The following is a 20,541-nucleotide window of genomic DNA, read 5'->3' as shown; positions in this document are numbered from 1 at the left end:
TTATTATTATTATTATTATTATTATTATTATTATTATTATTATTATTATTTCTGTGTTAGCTTAGTACTTAAAGAATGAGACCTAGAATTACCTGTGCTCTAGAGTTTCTATAACATATCTTGGAGCAGTGATTTGAAGTCAACATCCTAACAGCAGCATAGATAATTGTTATTCCTTGAGTTAAGACAGGTAGACTTCTGGAGCTGTAGAAAAGTCTTTTACCTCAAATGACAAGGATTTGTATAGATCTCTTATGTGTATGTGTGGGGGTTTTAGGACCTCCATGTAAGGGTAGTTGATGACTAACTCAGGGAATGGAGTTCTTTTTTTAAAACATTATGACCTAAGGTTGTAAATGCTGCAAAAGATATGAAAGGCTCCTGTGTTAGTCTGTTCTTGCACTGCTATAAAGAAATACCTGACTAGGTAATTTATAAAGAAAAAAGGTTTAATTGGCTCATGGTTCTGCAGGCTGTACAGGAAGCATGGTGGCATCAGTTTCTGGAGAAGCCTTAGGAAACTTAGAATCATGGCAGAAGACTAAGGGGAAGCTGGCACGTCTTATACGTGGCCAGAGCAGGAGGAAGAGGGGGTGGGATGCTACATACTTTCAAACAACCAGATCTTGTGAGAACTGTTATCACGAGAACAACAGCAAAGGGGGAAATCTGCCCCCATGATCCAGTCATCTCCCACCAAGCACCACCTCCAACACTAGGGATTACAATTTGACATGAGATTTGGGTGGGGATACACATCCAAACTATATCTGCTCCTATTCATTTTACCTCTTTAAACGCCATCTCTCTAGTTGAAACTTTATTAATCTATCCTGGTTTACTTCAGTAGCATCATTCATCTATTCTTTGTTCATTCATTCATAAACATTTGTTGTTCAGATAGTATCTGCCTTGTGCTGGGCAGAGCTATAAAAGACAGTCTCTTTCCTCATGGAGCTCCCAAACTGACTAGGCAATAGCAGTAAGATGGACACCCACATAGATGGGGAGTCAGAAGTGTTTTTCTGGAGAAGGTAATAACAGATATGAATTATAAGAGACAGTCAGGAATCTTCCAGATGAAGAAATAGGGAGAGAGTATTTCAAGTAGAAGAAACCACTTGTGAGAAGGTGTTTTGAAAGAAGAACCCATGGGAGACAGGTAATACTTCAGTTGAATGAATGAGTATCTGTATCAGGATTTTGCTACTCTTCATCTCTATATTATTTGGAAACTTGTTTTTTAAGCCAGAGAAGGAATGTAATTCTTTTTAATGCACAAGCTTAAATTCTGCTTAAAATGTTAATATATTTAATTCTCGAGATATGATTGATAAAATGGACTCTTCAAAAAGAATCCATACCAGTGAAAATATTCAGATAGAACTAGATTATTCAGAATTGCTATTTTAGGGGACATCTGAAGATCCTGCTTTTTTTTCTGTAGCTCTAACCCTTTTTTCCATGCTGTAACCATACTCTTTGAGAAATTGGTTTATATATATTATTCTCTATTTCCTTACTGCATATTAGTTTAACATAACACAAGAAAGGTGTAAATCATACATATATATCCCAAATAATTTTTTTTTTTTTGAGATGGAGTCTTGCTCTGTCACCCAGCCTAGAGCGCAGTGGCTCGATCTTGGCTCACTGCAAGCTCTGCCTCCCGGGTTCACGCTGTTCTCCTGCCTCAGCCTCCCAAGTAGCTGGGACTACAGGCACCCACCACCACGCCCAGCTAATTTTTTGTGTTTTTAGTAGAGATGGGGCTTCACTGTGTTAGCCGTGATGGTCTTGATCTCCTGACCTCGTGATCCGCTCGCCTCGACTTCCCAAAGTGCTGGGATTACAGGCATGAGCCATTGCGCCTGGCCAGAGAATTTTTAAAAAGTGAACACATCTTTGTAAACGCCTCCAAGATAAGAAAAATGAACATTACCAGAACTCTAAAATCCCCTATTGTGTCCCTTCCAGTCACTACCTCCAACCCTTTATCTGTTGTTACTCCTCCCCACTCCCCGTCAAAAGTAACTTCTTCCTCCTGCCTGGGCAACATAGTGAAACTCTGTCTCTACAAATACAAAAAAATTAGCCAAGTGTGGTGGTGAGCACCTGTAGTCCCAGCTACTCAGGAGGCAGAGGTGGGAGGATTGCTTGAGCCGGAGAGGTGGAGGTTGCAGTGAGCCGAGATTGTGCCACTGCACTCCAACCTGGGTAACAGAGTAAGACCCTATCACAAAATTAAAAAAAAAAAAAAAAAAGTTACTTCATCCTGATGTCTAGCACCATCAATCACTTTTGCCTGTTTTTATACTTTGCATAAATAAAATCATACAGTGTCTTCTCTTAGGTCAGGTTTCTTTGGTTTCATTCATTATGATGTTTTTGAGATTCATTCATGCTGTTTTAAATAGCAATAGTTCATTTTCATTACTGTATAATTTTTTTTTTTTTTTTGAGACAGGGTCTCACTCTGTTGTCCAGGCTGGAGTGCAGTGGTACAATCTTGACTCACTGCAACCTCCACCTCCCTGGCTCAAGCGATCCTCCTGCTTCAGCCTCCTGGCCTCGTTACTGTGTAATATAATATTTCATTGTTTGACTACACCACACTTTATGTACTCTACTACTGATAGACATTTGGCTTGTTTACAGTTTGGGGCTTTTATGAATACTTCTGCTAGGAACATTCTTACAGGTGCCTTTTGGTATACATCTTACACTAACCGTTTCTGTTGGACATGTTCCTAGGTGTGAGACTGACGGATTTTAGAGAAGGCATATGTTCAGCTTTAGTGATACTATTGAACAGTTTTCTGTAGTGGTTTTACCAGTTTACACTCTCACAAGTAATGAGCGAAAGTTTCAGCTGTGCCATGTTCTCATCTGCACTTGATATAACTCATTGTATTTTGATTTCTTCCCTTATTGCTCTGCTGAAACTGCTCTTACCAAGATAAATCTGACATTTTTTATCCTCATGTTACTTGTCCATTTTGCAGTATTGATGATCTTAATTACTCCCTCCTTGAAACTTCCTATTCCTTTAGATACTGTGATACCAGCCTTTCCTGTCTTTCTCCTACCACTGTAGTCTCTTCTCCTCAATTTACTTCTCAGCTCTTTGTTCTCTCTCTATCCCTTAAATGTAAGGGTTCCCCAAGTGTTCCCCTTTATTTTCACTCTAATACATACTCCTTGGGTGATTTTTAAATCTTCTTTAATGGGTTCATCTACCACCTACATGAGGAAGGTGTCCAAATGTATATCTGGCCCAAATTTCTTTTCTGAGTGCCAGACCTGCTTATACAGCTTTCTATTGAAATATTCCACTTGGATTTCCAAAGATACTTTAAACATATACCTATTTAAATTATTCTATAATTTATTCATTCAGCTGTTTGGTGTACATGTAGGTTGTTTCTTGTTGTTGCTATTTTTTCTTTTTTATAACATTTGTTCATTTTCCTTTATTTCCTGTTTTAGTGAATAGTGCCACATCCACCCAGTTGCCCAAGCCAGCAACTTGAGAATTATTCTTTACCACTATACCTTACCAACTCTCATCATGAGCCCACCCTTCCCCTACATCCCATTTACTTAGTCACAAATCCTAATAGCTTTAACTCCTGATTTTTTTTTCCTCTGTCCCATAGACTTTATTCCATCAGACCCTTTTGATTATCAATATCAGTACCATTTATTGAATACTGGCTATGTGCTTTTAGTATACATCAAATAATTTAACCCACAATAACTCTGTGAGGATGATAGTTTTATCCCAATTATACATATGAGAAAATTGAGGCTCAGAAACACTGTCTTATATAAAGTTACACAGCTGCTAAATAGTAGAGAGGGTGAGGCAGGATTGGAATTCAAGACTGTGTGACTTCAAAGCCTGTACCCTTAACCATTATCCTCTGCTGGGCCACAGTTATCACTCTGAACAACAGTGTCTTTTTTGGTCCCCCTGGCTACAATCATGCTTTCTCTAATTGATGTCACTCCTTTATTTTAAATCCTTCTATGACTCCTGCTTGCTAAGAACTTGATAAAGTCTAAGTTCTTAGCATGGAATAATCTCCCTCCATATCTGGTCCTTACTGTTCTTTTCAGTTTTACATCTCTCCTCTTTGCCTCTATGGTCCAGCTATGCTGAACCATATGCAACAACTCAGGTGTATTGCAGTCACTTTTATACTTTTGTGCCTTTCTAATTACTTCCTTTTCTTCTTTGCCTGGCTAACTCATTTGTCCTTCAAGACTCCATTTAGATCCCCCAGACATTCTATTAAGAAACATTTCCTAACTGACTTTTAAACCATTTTGGTGCATGTCCTCTGTGCTCTCAGAATACCCTGTGCTCTATCATAGCACTAGCACATATTTTTATCATTGTAATTATCACACCTCGAACAAACTGATTGTTCTCTTTTTGCCTCCTGATTAGAATGACAGCTCCCTGAGGACCAGTGCTAGTTTTCAATCTTTCTTTCTTTCTTTTTTTTTTTGTAACCACAGTGCCTAGCACATGGAAGCATTCCTCAAATATTTGTTGGCTAACTAAAATGCTAGGAATTCAACAATGTAAATTGAGCATAAAAGTACCTGTTCTTTTACACATTGATTTTTATTATCTCCAGAAGATTTTGTTTTTTATTTTGATTTGGAGGTGCAGATAATTGAAGCAATAACAATTTATTCTACATAGTAGCTTATACCCTGCAGTCTTTATATGATTGACACAAAACTGGATTTGCCTTCCCTACGTCAAGTTAGTAGAAATTCTAGCACAGACTCAGAATGGCTCATAGAATCCCTGGAAGGAACTTGGCAGCTTCAGCTTACCTAGGGAGATTCTCTTAAAATAATGGAAAACATGGAGTCCTCTATGGTAAGAAATATCTACTCCAAAGTGGTAAAAAGTGGTAGTAGTTCTGGATTGCGTGGTGTAAACCAAGGTTCTCAGAGGTTTCATGAAACTCAGTTGATGCTTTTAAAGTCTTTCTTTGCGTTTGAAAATACAGCAACTTTTTTAAAACTTTCTTTTCTTTTTTTTTTTTTTGAGACAGAGTCTCGCTCTGTGGCCCAGGCTGGAGTGCAGTGGCCGGATCTCAGCTCCCTGCAAGCTCCGCCTCCCGGGTTTACGCCATTCTCCTGCCTCAGCCTCCCGAGTAGCTTGGACTACAGGCGCCCGCCACCTCGCCCGGCTAGTTTTTTGTATTTTTTAGTAGAGACGGGGTTTCACCGTGTTAGCCAGGATGGTCTGGATCTCCTGACCTCGTGATCCGCCCGTCTCGGCCTCCCAAAGTGCTGGGATTACAGGCTTGAGCCACCGCGCCCGGCCAAAACTTTCTTTAGTGTAAATGAAAGACTAAGGAGAAAACACCCAGGTCACCCCTTTCTGACAGGGCTTAAGCAAGTATGTGCTTATTTTTATACCTTAGAATAATTTAATACTATGTGGCATTTATTTATGTATATTAATGTTCTGGTTTAATTGTGGTGGGAGTATAAAAGAAAACTAGTCCTCTTACGTTTATTGTCTGTTGTAATGATTATATAATAGTCAAAGTAGTATATAATCAATTTAAGAAATGTGTTCAAGCCCATTCCTTCAGTAGGGCAAATGGTATGGTCACCATATGCTCTGCCCTTGTTGGTAGAGGGTGAGGAGGGGGACATCTTACTCCTTTTTTCTAAATACCACTGTCTCTGGGTGCGGGGGCTGACACCTGTAATCTCAGCACTTTGGGAGGCCGAGGTGGGCAGATCACTTGAGATCAGGAGTTTGAGACCAGCCTGGCCAACATGGTGAAACCCCATCTCTACTAAACATACAAAAAAATAAGCCAGCCATGGTGGTGGTCGCCTGTAATCCCAGCTACTCGGGAGGCTGAGGCAGGAGAATTGCTTGAACCCGGGAGGTGGAGGTTGCAGAGATCCAAGACTGCATCACTAAACTCCAGCCTGGGCCACAGAGCGAGATCCTATCTAAATAAATAAATAAAATGCCACTAAAATTCAATTTTAAATATTTGGACAAGGGAAGGGGAGGGATTAGGAAGAGGCAAGAAAGGGGTTCCTGAGGTGCTAGTAATGTTATAATTCTTGTATGTTCACATTGATATTTTATTGATCTTTATACTTATGTTTTATGTACTTTTTGATATGTATCTTATATTCCACTAAAATGTTTTAAACATTTCTAGAAATTTAGAAATTTCTGTCTTTAAACATTTCTCAAAGGGATCTATGAACAATGTTAATGGTGAGGTTCTTTCCCAGTGCCCTTATTTTGCATGGTCCACCATGGGTTGAGGAGCCCTAGCCTAGTGGTGTGCTGATTCTAAGTGGAGTGGGAGAATAGTGAAGGACAACATTGGCGTGGGCAAGAGTAGTTTGGGAAAACAAAATATTTATTCATTCAGTAAACTGGGCACAAGCCATGTACTGAATACTGTGCTGATACAGAAAACTTTGGCCAGGCGCAGTGGCTTATGTCTGTAATCCCAGCACTTTGGGAGGCCGAGCCGGGTGGATCACCTGAGGTCAGGAGTTGGAGACCAGCCTGACCAACATGGTGAAACCCCATCTCTACTTAAAATACAAAAATTATCTGGGCATGGTGGCACGCACCTGTAATCCCAGCTACTTGGGAGGTGGAGGCAGGAGAATCACTTGAACCTGGGAGGCAGAAGTTGCCGTGGGCTGAGATTGAGATTGTACCATTGCACTCCAGCCAGGGTGACAAGAGTGAAGCTCTGACTCAAAAAAAAAAAAAGAAACAAAAAAAGAATTTGAGACCAGCTTGGCCAACATGTTTGGCAAAACCCCATCTGTACTAAAAATACAAAAATTAGCCAGGCATGGTGGCGAGCGCCTGTAATCCCAGCTACTTGGGAGGCTGAGTCAGGAGACTTGCTTGAATCTGCAAGGCAGAGGTTGCAGTGAGCTGAGATTGTGCCAGTGCACTCTAGCTAGGGTGACAGAGCGAGACTCCTTCTCAAAAAAAGAAAAGAAAAAACTTGAAGGTGACCAAAGGTCAGGGTTGGAGAAGAAAATAAAATGTGGATGCTGTCAATTAATTCTGGTTATAGCTATCTACTAGTCTTTATACACTAATATAAATAACCAAAGCTTACTTAGCTTTTGCTGTTTACTAATGTATTTACATGTATTAACTCATTTTATCTTCACAGTAACACTATGAAGTAGGCAGTACTACCAATATCTCATTTTATAGATGAGAAAACTGAGGTACAGATTTCCTAAAGTCACTCAGCCAGGAAGTAGTGGAGCTAATATTCAGCCCAAATGTCGGGGTCCCTTTTTGTCTGCTCAAAATCACTATGCTTTGTGAAATTAATGCAAAGACTATCAAAGGAAATGCAGGCTGATCTGGAGGCACTATGTGAAGATAGTCAGTGATCCAGCTTCCAGTACCCTGTTGTTTATGTGTTTTGGAGCTCTGTGTGAATGCCTTTTCTCCTTTTTACAGACGTGGCTGGATTCCGCCAAAGAAATAAAAAAGCAGGTTCGTGGTAAGTGGATATAGCTCTTTTTATAGTTCTTTCTTTCTTTTAGTAGGTCAGAGGATTTCCAACCATTTCTGGCTGTGAGTCAGTCACTTTAGAATCCTGACTACTGCAGATTGCTTTGAAATCGAGATAAAGCCTTCTCCTGGAAGGAGGAGATTCCATAATAGAAAAATATAGCAGAGGTGGATACTATTGAGATGTAGGTCAGATTTTGTTGATTTTTTTTTTTTACAACTGGGCAAAGCTGGGGAAGATAGGAAGAGTTGAGAGTAACAGAAGGTGGAAAAGAACAAAGATTAGAAAAGAAAAAGGATATGGGAGTCAGTTCTCAAAATGGTAGTGACTGAAACTACAGTTGCCTTCTGGGAGTTTGCTGCCGTGTCCTATTCCTTTTAAATTGTTCTGAACTATTGCATTAAAATTTTATGTTTTCCTCTTTATGGTTGTTTTCATCCCTTTTAACAGTCCTCTTCTAAACTGTAGTATAAAGGACTGTGGAAGAAAAAAAGAATGGAAGGACAAGAATTGCTTGCTACTGACCCTTCTGACATATTGGCTTTGCTCCTACCTGTAACTCTAATGTATGGTCCCGCTTTACACCCTGATCCGACTGGTATCCTGGGATAAATATTTCTGGATTGAAAAAAATATAGATGGCCCGGTGAGGTGGCTCAAGCCTGTAATCCCAGCACTTTGGGAGGCCGAGACGGGCGGATCACGAGGTCAGGAGATTGAGACCATCCTGGTTAACACGGTGAAACCCCGTCTCTACTAAAAACTACAAAAAAAAAAAAAAAAAAAAAAAACTAGCCGGGCGCGGTGGCGGGCGCCTGTAGTCCCAGCTACTCCGGAGGCTGAGGCAGGAGAATAGCAGGAACCCGGGAGGCGGAGCTTGCAGTGAGCTGAGATCTGGCCACTGCACTCCAGCCTGGACGACAGAGCGAGACTCCGTCTCAAAAAAAAAAAAAGAAAGAAAGAAAAAAGTATAGATTAGTATTTTGCAGTCCCAGGCCCAATGGCTAATTAAAACTGCCTGTCCTTTTAGTTTAGTTTTGAAGAAACTTCCAGGAAGTGCAATAGTTGTTATTTATCATGATTAGTAAGTTTTAACACTACCTGAAAACAAACTTTGCTTTTCATTTGTTTCTTAGAAGAAAACACTTTTGTTACGGTGAAATGTTTTTCTTTAGACCCTGTTTGTAATTGTTTAGTTTTCTTAAGTGAAGAAACAAAACACTCTTTGAGACTGATAACTCTATGTTTGCTTTCCACCTATAAAAAGCTTGTTTTGGCCGGGCGCGGTGGCTCAAGCCTGTAATCCCAGCACTTTGGGAGGCCGAGACGGGCGGATCACGAGGTCAGGAGATCAAGACCATCCTGGCTAACACAGTGAAACCCCATCTCTACTAAAAAAAAAAAAAAAAATACAAAAAAGTAGCCGGGCGAGGTGGCAGGCGCCTGTAGTCCCAGCTACTCGGGAGGCTGAGGCAGGAGAATGGCGTGAACCCAGGAGGCGGAGCTTGCAGGGAGCTGAGATCCGGCCACTGCACTCCAGAGAGCGAGACTCCGTCTCAAAAAAAAAAAAAAAAAAAAAGGTTGTTTTAAAATGCAAGTCAGAGCAAACAAATATTTAGAATATTTGAGACACCACAAGAAAAATGTAACTCCTTGCCCCTTTCAATGAAAATACTTTTAATATGAAATATTAGGAACATATGATTATACAAGAAGATTCTTTAGGAGAAAAAGTTAACAGAGTTTATGATGAGTAAAAAAGCATATCTAGTGGATTATCTTCCTGGGTATTTAAAAAAAAATCTTGCTAAGAAAAGGAACCTTAATATTTTTCAGTTAAAAAAAATTATACCATCCTGGCCAACATGGTGAAACCCTGTCTCTACTAAAAATACAAAAATTAGCTGGATGTGGTGGCACATGGGAGGCTGAGGCAGGAGAATTGCTTGAACCAGGGAGTCGGAGGCTGCAGTGAGCCGAGATCGTGCCACTGCACTCCAGCCTGGAGACTCCATCTCAAAAAAAAAAAATTACGGAATAATAAAAACACTTTCTTCAACATGGGGGGAAAAAACCCAAAAAACAATAACAAAAAAAACCATGTCCCTTACAAAAACTTTAATAGAGAATCAAATTGTAAACTTTTTTTTAAGACAAAGGGAAGAATGACATTTATTGCAAAGGTGGGAGTTTAAGTTTTTTTTGTTTGTTTTGTTTTTGTTTTTTGTTTGTTTGTTTTGAGACGGAGTTTTGTTCTTGTTGCCCAGGCTGGAGTACAGTGGTGTGATTTCGGCTCACTGCAACCTCCACCTCCCAGGTTCAAACGATTCTCCTGCCTCAGCCTCCCAAGTAGCTGGGATTACAGGCATGTGCCACCATGCCCGGCTAATTTTGTATTCTTTTTAGTAGAGACAGGGTTTTGCCATGTTGGCCAGGATGGTTTGGAACCCCTGACCTCAGGTGATCCACCCCCCTTGGCCTCCCAAAGTGTTGGGATTACAGGCGTGAGCCACCATGCCCAGCCCTTTTTTTTTTTTTTTTTAATCACGCAGGTGATATATACCCATTGTAAGAAATTTAAACATTATAGGAAATTATCATGAAGAATGTAAGAGTCCTCTAAATCCTGTCCTCTGGATACAATCACTGTTAAACTGATATAATCTGCAATATTTTTTTCTAGGCACATAAAAATTTTACATTTTAAAAACACAAGTATATGGCCGGTCGCGGTAGCTCACGCCTGTAATCCCAGCACTTTGCAGGGCCAAGGCAGGCGGATCACCTGAGGTCAGGAGTTCAAGAGTAGCCTGGCCAACATGGTGAAACCCTATCTCTACTTAAAATGCAAAAATTAGCTGAGTGTGGTGGCAGGCACCTGTAATTCCAGCTACTTGGGAGGCTGAGGCAGCAGAATGGCATGAACCTGGGACGTGGAGCTTGCAGTGAGCCAAGATCGCGCCACTGCACTCCAGCCTGGGCGACCAAGCAAATCTGTCTCAAAAAAAAGAAAAAAAAATTGTTATAGATATTCAACAATAAAATTTTTTCCGTATTTCAAAAAATACAGAAAATAGAAGAATGACATTTATCTATTGCAGAATTAACATTTTTTATTAAAAATAGAACAGTACAGGTAAGATTTGTCTGTTTTCCTCTCAGTCCCATCTCCTTCTCTCCCTATCCATAGAAATCTATTGTTATGAATTTGAGGTGATACCTTTCAATCCATTTTATATATATATTTTTTCATATATCCATACTTACATACCTGTAGTATCGCTTTGTCTGTTTTTTTTTAAATCTCCCTCAGACCCAGCCTTACCCGTTTGGACCTTTTTCTGAGGTTTGTCAATCTCTTCTTCCTCCTAGCTTAATTTTTAGCTTTGATTATTCTCTTGGTTCTGGATAAGAAAGATCACCCTTCCTGGATGGGCATGGTGGCTCATGCCTGTAATCCCAGCACTTTGGGAGGCCAAGGAGGGTGGATCACGAGGTCAGGAGTTTGAGACCAGCCTGGCCAACATAGTGAAACCCCATCTCTACTAAAAATACAAAAAATTAACCGGGCGTGGTGGCACATGCCTGTAATCCTAGCTACTCAGGAGGCTGAGGCTGGAGAATCAATTGAACCCGGGAGGCGGAGGTTGCAGTGAGCCAAGATGATGCCATTGTACTCCAGCCCAAGAGACAGTGCAAGACTCCATCTCAAAAAAAAAAAAAAGAAAGAAAGAAAGATCACTCTTCCTTTTTGGAATAGTACAGAGCAAAAGCAAGAAATCTGTATACCTTCTATATATATTGTAAGTTACTGATACATAATTTCTACAAATTATGTCTTAAAATATAACCCATGTCTTTTCCTTCCTTCTCTTCTTTCCCTGCAGAGGTCACTACTGTCCAGAATTTTGTGTTAATGATTCCTTTGAATTTTTCGAAATGCTTTTTATTATCTATGAATGTATACCTAAAAATATAATGTTTTGTTTTATCTTTTTGAACATTGTGTAAATTGAATTATGTAACAGGTAATCATGTGCATTTTCCTTTTCTTACTCAAAGTAATTTTTGTAATTCCTCCCTGTTGAAAAAGAAACTTTGCCGGGCGCAGTGGCTCACGCCTGTAATCCCAGCACTTTGGGAGGCCAAGGCAGGCAGATCACCTGAGGTCGGGAGTTTGAGACCAGCCTGACCAATATGGTGAAACCGCGTCTCTACTAAAAATACAAAATTAGCCAGGTGTGGTGGCATGCGCCTGTAATCCCAGCTACTGGGGCGGCTGAGGGAGGAGAACTGCTTGAACCTGAGAGGTGGAGGTTGCAGTGAGCCGAGATCACACCATTGCACTCCAGCCTGGGCAACAAGAGCAAGACTCCATTTCAAAAAAAGAAAAGAAAAGAAAAGAAAAAGAAAATTTAACAAGCAATTTTTTTTTTTTTGAGACACAGTCTGGCTCTGTTGCCCCAGCTGGAGTGCAGTGGCTTGATCATGGCTCACTGCAACCTCTACCTCCCAGGCTCAAACCATCCTCCCACCTCAGCCTCTTGAGTAGTTGGGAATACAGGCACGTGCCACCAGGCCTAGCTTTTTTTTTTTTTTTTTGTAGATACTGGGCTTCACCATGTTGCCCAGGCTGGTCTCCAACTCATGAGCTCAAGCGATCCACCTGCCTCAGCCTCCCAAAATGCTGGGATTACAAGCGTGAGCCACTGCACCTAGCCAATAATTCTTAATTTTTACTGTGAATGATATGAGTGACATCCTTATTTCTTCTTTTGCATTCCATTTCATGTTTTGAATGCTGACCTTTTACCCCACTAAACTGATTTCACAACAGATCATGATCCACAGTGTAAAAAATACTGATTTAGGAAATGTACTTGGAAGAAACAATTGCTAGATTATGGGTTATGTTTATTTTCATCTTTACAATAAGATATTGCCAAATTGCTCTCTTTTAAATTGTTTGTGACAGTTTATACATCCCCACCAATATTATGTAGGAGTTCTTGGTTTCCTGTGTCCTTAGAAGGCAGCAATTTTTTTTTTTTTTTTTTTTGAGACAGAGCCTTGCTCTGATGCCAGTCTGGAGTACAGTGGCATGATCTCGGCTCACTGCAAACTCCGCCTCCCAGGTTCAAGTGATTCTCCTGCCTCAGCCTCTTGAGTAGCTGGGACTACAGTCATGCGCCACCATGCCCAGCTAATTTTTGTATTTTTTAGCAGAGACGGGGTTTCACCATGTTGGCCAGGATGGTCTTGATCTCTTGACCTCATGATCCACCTGCCTCGACCTCCCAAAATGCTGGGATTACAGGCATGAGCCTCCATGCCCAGTCAGCAGCTTTTTTCAGTTATTAATTTTAAAACATTTTTTGACATAATTTCAGACTTTCAAAAATGTTGAAAGAATGGTATGAGTTCGTGGGGCCAGGTGTGGTGGCTCATGCCTGTAATCCCAGCATTTTGGGAGGCCGAGGCAGGCAGATCGCCTGAGGTCAGGAGTTCGAGACCGGCCTGACCAACATGGAGAAACCCCATCTCTACTAAAAATACAAAATTAGCTGGGCATGGTGGCGCATGCCTATAATCCCAGCTCCTCAGGAGGCTGAGACAGAAGAATCTCTTGAACCTGAGAGACGGAGGTTGTGGTGAGCCAAGATTACGCCACTGCACTCCAGCCTGGGCAACAAGAGCGAAAGTCCGTCTCAAAAAAAAGACAAAGAAAAAGAGAAATGTTTGAATAATTTGAAGTACTTCCAACAATTAGAAACTTAGGTATAAATATTAAATTATTTTGTGTTTATTTTTATAGGTGTCCCTTGGAATTTTACATTTAACGTAAAGTTTTATCCACCTGACCCAGCACAGTTAACAGAAGACATAACAAGGTAAATAAGTAATGGTTACACATGTAATTTTTCATATAGTAATGTATATGATGAGATAGTAATTCTTACCACCATAAGCTCTGCTAATTCCCTATTCAGAATGGAAGAAAAATAATGATATTAAGCAGTGTAAGATTGAAAATTTCTGGTCACTTCAAGGCAGGCATGCAAATAAGTGAACCTAAAAGCCTTAAGTATCTGTGACCTGTATCACAAATATCAGCAAATTGGCAGGGGAACTGGCTTTGCTTATCATGGATATGCCAAGCTGTGGGCAGGGCTCCTACCAGCACCCTCCAAAGGGCAAGACACAAATATCATGGTAAAATGGCTCTACTGGGTTTTTTTTGTTTATTTTTTGGGGTCTCTTTTCATACTGCTTTCCCACCATGTTCCTTCTTTTTGTTGTTGTTTTTTGTTTTTTGAGATGGAGTCTCACTCTTCTCTCCCAGTCGGGAGTGCAATGGCGCGATTCTGGCTCACTGCAACCTCAGCCTCCTGGGTTCGAGTGATTCTTTTACCTCAGCCTGCTGAGTAGCTGGGATTACAGACATGTGCCACCACGCCCTGCTAATTTTTTTTTTTTTTTTTTTTTGTATTTTTAGTAGAGACGGGTTCTCACCGTGTTGGCCAGGCTGGTCTCAAACTCCTAACCTCAGGTGATCCGCCCACCTCGGCCTCCCAAAGTGCTGGTATTACAGGCTTGAGCCACCACACCCTTCTTATAGGTATCAAAAAAACTGAAAGTCTAAGTGTTATTATTTCTTCCTATCTGCTTTTTAAAATATTTGATGAAGTACTTGATGCCCTGAACTGAATCTTCCTTGGAGCCCACCTAATTTATGAAATCTTGTACTCTTTAAAAATAGCCTACTGATGTCTTAAGAAAATGGCTTTTATTGGATTCTATAAAAATACTAACTAAAAAAGAAAATAGAAAATCAATATATTATAAAGTACTACTGTGCATATTTATATTCATGACATCTTGTGTAGGGTCTTATCCATAGTAGATGCTTGGCAAATGTCTGTTAAATTAAACTGTTGGTTGTTGAGTAACTGCTTTCTATTTCTGATTTTGCTGCCAACTGTCTGATTCCAGGCAGATTTAGTCTTTAGGCCTAGATAGTTTCTATACTCTCAAATAAGAGAATAGACTAACCTCTTTAAAAATCTGATTATTAAGTTCTATACAAAGTCAATACCATTTTTTTCTTATTATTTGTCATCTAGTCATCCTCAGTACATTCTTGAAGTTGAGTTGCCAGATCTCTGCCTTAAAAAATTCCTTTGGTTATTTCTTTTTCACAGTAATATTTGTCTTTTGGAGTTGCTACTTAATCATCTTTCTTCATCTAGGCTTATGTATAAAATAAAACACATTTCTAAAAATCTTTCCTAATTATTTACATTTTAGAGGAGTTTAAAATTTGTGTGCCTTGTTTGGCATTATTCGGACATTTAAAAAAACATGTATGTTGTGACTAATTAGAGCAAAATGTTATTTACTATCTTATAATAGAAGCAAAGATATGATTCTAATTAATTTAGGAATTGTCAATTTAATAATACTTTCCTGTTTGGTAAAACAGTCTGAATTGGTCAACTCAGTCAATTAGAACACGTGGTAAGGAAGTCAGGGCCATAGGTGGCGAACGTTACACTGACGGAGAGAAAAGTGTCTGAACCGTGGTAAGGCACTCAGTTGGTTTGTTGGACTGAACTGTTTTAACTGCAAACTGCAGTTCCCAGCAGTGTAGCACACAGATGGAATTAGTCTTACAAGGTGGCTAATAGTATGTAGAAGGCTGCATGCGACTTAACTCATCTTGGAGAGAAGATACACCAGAATGTTTATATCCTAGTGAAAATATGTCAGTAATGTCATCTTTATATATGAAGGACTATGTCTGCACACTTGGCATAGCAATGTGACAGAAAAGAAAGGGCCTGGTTTTGGAGCCAGTCTTTATTACTACCTGACACCGAGCACGCTAAGCTTCTGAGCTGCTTCCTCATCTACAATCTGGCAATGATACCCACCTCACAAGTTTTGTGTGTGTGTGTGCGTGTGTGTGTGAAGATTAGGTGAGATAATTTATGTATCTGTGGTACTTAGTATACTTAAAAAAAAAAAATTAGTTTCATTACTTCCTTTAGACTTCCCCAGCTTTTCCTCTTTCTAAACATGTGTCCAATATAGTTACAGTATTTTTTTAAGTTTTAATATGGAAAAATTTTAAACACACAGAAAGATAAAAATAATAGTGCAATGAACTACCATATACCCACTACCTAGATCAAACAATTATTAATATTATCTCATATTTACTTAATCGCTTTTTCTTGTCTCCTTATTTTTTCTCTCTCTCCCTTTCTCTTTCTCCCCTTTTCTCCTTTTTCTCTCTCTATATTTTGTTGTTGTTGCTGACATAACATTTTTTCTCTTTTGCTGTAGATATTATTTATGTCTTCAGCTTCGGCAGGACATAGTTGCAGGACGGCTGCCCTGTTCCTTTGCAACCTTAGCATTATTAGGTTCTTACACCATCCAGTCTGAACTGGGAGACTATGACCCAGAACTCCATGGCGTGGATTATGTCAGTGATTTTAAACTGGCTCCGAATCAGACCAAGGAACTTGAAGAGAAGGTCATGGAACTGCATAAGTCATACAGGTGAGTATGTCTACAGGGTTTGTTCGGTGTTTGTTTTGGCAATGAGTTTAAACACTTAACATGGTATTGGTTCAGTGTTTGCCTAAGAGGGAGCATGGTGCCACGGGAAGAGTCAGTGTGAACTCAGTTTCCTCCACTGTTTGACTTTGGACAGGTTACTTAACCTCTCTTAATCTAAACTTTCTCATCAGATTAATGGTCATTGCATTGTAGGATGAAAACTAAATGAAGTAATATATGTAAAGCACTTAGCACAGTGGCTGGCCCAGTGCTCAGCAAATGGCAGCTATTATTATTTTTGTTTCCTTATCTTTTATTTTTTATCAGATTTGAAGCTTATTATGCTGCATTAGGTACCTTGAGATCCTTAGAGCAGGGGTTTTTAATTTGAGATCTTTATACACGGATAGATTTCAGAGGGCCCATGAAACTCTTGAAAGTATTTTTAAAAGTCTTTATTCACCGACTATACTGCTTTTATACATGAAAATGATTGGCAATATTGGGCGTTATCAAGTGATCAAGAGCAAGAGTTTACAGTCAGTCTGAGCTGGGTTGAAATCTTGACCTTGGTTCCAACCTTGTGAGCTTAGGTCTTTCAATTATAACTTCTCTGAGCCTCAGGTTTCTTGTATTTCTGATGGAGATTATCGCCTCAGAGAAAATAGGGGGACTGCTAGGTTTAGAAAAGGTGTTGTGGGCTGGGCGTGATGGCTCACACCTGAAATCCTAGCACTTTAGGAGGCCGAAGCAGGAGGATCACTTGAACCCAAGTGTTTGAGACCAGCTGGGCAACATAGCAAGACCTCATCTCTACAGATAATTTAAAAATTAGCCAGGCATGATGGTGCACACCTGTGGCAAGTAGCTGAGGTGGAAGGATAGCCTGGGAGGTCAAGGCTGCAGTGAGCTGAGATCACACCATTGAAAGGTAATGTGTGTAAAATAATGAATACAATGTCACAATGTCTTTCACATGGTAAAAAATTCAGTAAATATTAGCTAATATTAAAGTGCCAGAATAATTTGTGTTTCTTCCTACCCATGCATTCATTGTTACTTGAGTGACTTGCTATAGCTTAGTTCTATAAACTGCCTTAGCATATTAATGTGAAAGTCTGACCTTGGCCTTGAGTTAGTACCCTGAGTTATGTTAGCATGAGTTAGGTTACAAAGCTTCAAAGGATCACACTGCTCAAAGAGAAATCCAAAGAGTGGTGTTGGTAGGCTTGCCATGGTAGTAAAAAATATTTTTTCCAGCCTTTGAGCCATTTTGTTCTGCTAAATAGGATTGCATGGATTGGGATGCTTCAAATGAGAGAGTTGTAACTTAAGGTGTCCCATTCTAGGTGTGTTATTACCCCTGTAGGTTCAGGTTCCTCAGTCATGAGGACCATACTAAGGACTTTAAAGTCTACAACCCACATAGCAGGAGTCTTTTATAAGAGTTACCCATCTCTCGGGGTCACACTATTTCCAAAGAGAACTGCACATTTGCTTTTTAAGTTTGGACTTATTCCAGTACCAATGTCTATAATCACTAAATACACCACTTTCAACTTGTTGATGATTATAACTTAAGCATGTCTTTTTTTTTTTTGACATGCTTAAGTTATAATCATCAACAAGTTGAAAGTGGTATATTTAGTGATTATAGACATTGGTACTGGAATATAATACCAGTACAATTTCTTTGAATACATTTTTATTGTTTTTATTTTTCATTTTTATTTTTATTTTTGAGACGGAATCTCAGTCTGTTGGCAAGGCTGGAGTGCAGTGGCACGATCTTGGCTCACTGCAACCTCCACCTCCCGGGTTCAAGCAGTTCTCTGCCTTAGCCTCCGAGTAGCTGGGATTACAGGTGCCCACCATCACTCCTGGCTAATTTTTTGTATTTTTAGTAGAGACGGGGTTTCACCATCTTGGCCAGGCGGGTCTTGAACTCCTGACCTCGTGATCCACCTGCCTTGGCCTCCCAAAGTGCTAGGATTACAGCACTTTTATTTATATTCTGGTTATGATTCTCAACATTTATATATATAAAGATATATGGATATATAAAAAATATATGCATATATACATAGAAAAGCAAGTACTGGAAAGAAAATAATTAGAATGTCAATACTGTAGGGAAATATTTTTATTATCTAATAATTTAAAAATATTTTTTATTAATTATAATATAACTTTGGGCATCAGTAAAATAGTAAAAGAAAATATTTACTACTGCCATAGAGCTGAACCGCAGAAAATGATGATGTCAGATTATGATTGATACTTGAAATCTGTCTCTGATTTTTTTTTTAAAGAGAGATGGAGTCTCACTCTTGCCTAGAGTGGAGTGCAGTGGTGTGATCATAGCTCACTGCAGCTTCAGTCTCCTAGGTTCAAGTGATCATCTCACCTCAGCCTTCTGAGTAGCTAGGACTATAGGTGTGTGCTAACATGTCCAGCTAATTTTTAAATTTTTTTGTAGAGCTGGTAGTCTCACCATGTGGTCCAGGCTGGTCTCAAACTCCCGGCCTCAAGACTTCCAAGGTGCTAGGACTACAGACATGAGCCTCTGTGCCCAGCCTAATGAGTCTTTTAATGGTTATCTGATCATAATAGAGTCTCAGGTTTGAGAGGACTTATAGTCTCTCATCTAATGCTTGATTCTTCTTTATAGAATTGTTACATAATCATCATAATAAGTAGCCAGTTATTGTGCATCTATTCTTACATGCCAGATACTATGATAAGCACTTTATGTACAGCATCACGTTTAATCTTTATAACCACCCTTTGAGTTAGGATAACGGTTCTCAAAGGGTGGTCTATAGACCCTGGAGATCTTCAAGATTCTTTCAAGGGGTCCATGAGGTCAAAATTATTTTTGTAATAATGCTAAGATGTTATTTGCCTTCTTCACTGTGTTGAAGTGGGTGGGGCACAAATCAAGGCAGTTACGGCAAACTGTACTAATAGTCATTATATTGTTCTCCAGCATACACTTGCAGTTAAAAAGAAAGCCAGCTTACCTTAGAATTTTCCTAATGAAGCAGCAAAAAGTATGAATTTTATTAAGTCTTGAATACACTTCTATTTAATATTCTGTGTGATTAGATAGGAAGTACACACAAAGCATTTCTGCTGCATACTGAAGCACGACAGTTGTCTCAAGGAAAAGCAAGTGAGTTGTGATTGTGCAATTGAGTTGTGAGCTGAATTGGCCATCTTTTTTTTTTTTTTCTTTTTTGAGATGGAGTCTCACTCTGTAGCCTAGGCTGGAGTGCAGTGGCAGGATCTTGGCTCACTGCAAGCCCTGCCTCCCGGGTTCATGCCATTCTCCTGCCTCAGCCTCCCACGTAGCTGGGACTACAAGCACCCGCCACCATGCCCAGCTAATTTTTTGTATGTTTAGTAGAGATGGGGGTTTCACCATGTTAGCCAGGATGGTTTTGATCTCCTGACCTTGTGATCCGCCTGCCTCGGCCTCCCAAAGTGCTGGGATTACAGGTGTGAGCCGCTGCTCCCGGCGGCCATCTTTTCTGTGAAACACCATGTTTTCTTGAAAAAATGACAAACTATGATTATTCGGACTTGGTTATTTGACATACATTTTCTCAAAAATGAAATAAGCTACTACTTTTAGGAAAGCAACTGACAGTATTTGTTGCTAATGACAAAATTGAAGCATTCCAGTAAAAATTACAATTTTGGAAAACTTTTATATATCCCCATGATCTTGACAGCTTTTAAAGACTTTTCTGCTAAGGTTGGTGGTAATTTTAATGAATGTGATTTTTTTATACACATATTGTATCAAGGTTTGGAAGATTTTCCTAATTTGGTGAACAAGTATTTTTCAGATTAGAAATGCACAATGTTAAATCATGCCCAGGTAAAAGATTCAAAATGCGAGATAGACCAATGGATTTTAATATAACAGTACAAAAAGTTCATTGATAAATTTCTACATTTCACATTGAAAATTATCTTTAAGAAACTGCCATTGATAAGTTTTAGTGTAATACCAGAAAAGAATATTTTAGGCCAGGCCTAGTGGTTCATGCCTGTAATCCCAGCACTTTGGGAGGCCGAGGCAGGCAGATCACAAGGTCTGGAGTTCGAGACCAGCCTGGCCAATATGGCGAAACCCCGTCTCTACTGAAAATACACAGGTGGATCACGAGGTCAGGAGATCGAGACCATCCTGGTCTACACGGTGAAACCCCATCCCTACTAAAAATACAAAAAACTAGCCGGGCGAGATGGCGGGTGACTGTAGTCCCAGCTACTCGAGAGGCTGAGGCAGGAGAGAATGGCGTAAACCCGGGAGGCGGAGCTTGTAGTGAGCCGAGATCGCGCCACTGCACTCCAGCCTGGGCGACAGAGTGAGACTCCGTCTCAAAAAAAAAAAAAAAAA

At 39.8% G+C, this 20,541-nt stretch overlaps 1 protein-coding gene across 16 annotated transcripts in view; it reads left to right on the top strand.

The window, feature by feature from the left end:
* Positions 1-20,541, top strand: part of EPB41 (erythrocyte membrane protein band 4.1) — a 244,419-nt gene that overhangs the window by 123,308 nt on the left and 100,570 nt on the right. For all 16 annotated transcript variants that reach the window (XR_003309970.1, XM_031934452.1, XM_031934447.1 and 13 more), the window contains 3 exons: positions 7,508-7,550; positions 13,378-13,453; positions 15,912-16,130. Coding sequence is in view for 15 of the 16 variants with exons in the window: in XM_031934452.1 (XP_031790312.1) it covers positions 7,508-7,550; positions 13,378-13,453; positions 15,912-16,130 (338 nt within the window). In the remaining variant the exon portion in view is untranslated. The remainder of the gene's footprint in view (positions 1-7,507; positions 7,551-13,377; positions 13,454-15,911; positions 16,131-20,541) is intronic.

Source organism: Piliocolobus tephrosceles, chromosome 1 (assembly GCF_002776525.5).
Source record: "Piliocolobus tephrosceles isolate RC106 chromosome 1, ASM277652v3, whole genome shotgun sequence".
Lineage (NCBI taxonomy): Eukaryota > Metazoa > Chordata > Mammalia > Primates > Cercopithecidae > Piliocolobus > Piliocolobus tephrosceles.
Note: the sequence above shows the minus strand (reverse complement) of the source record. Positions and strands in the feature narration are given on the sequence as shown.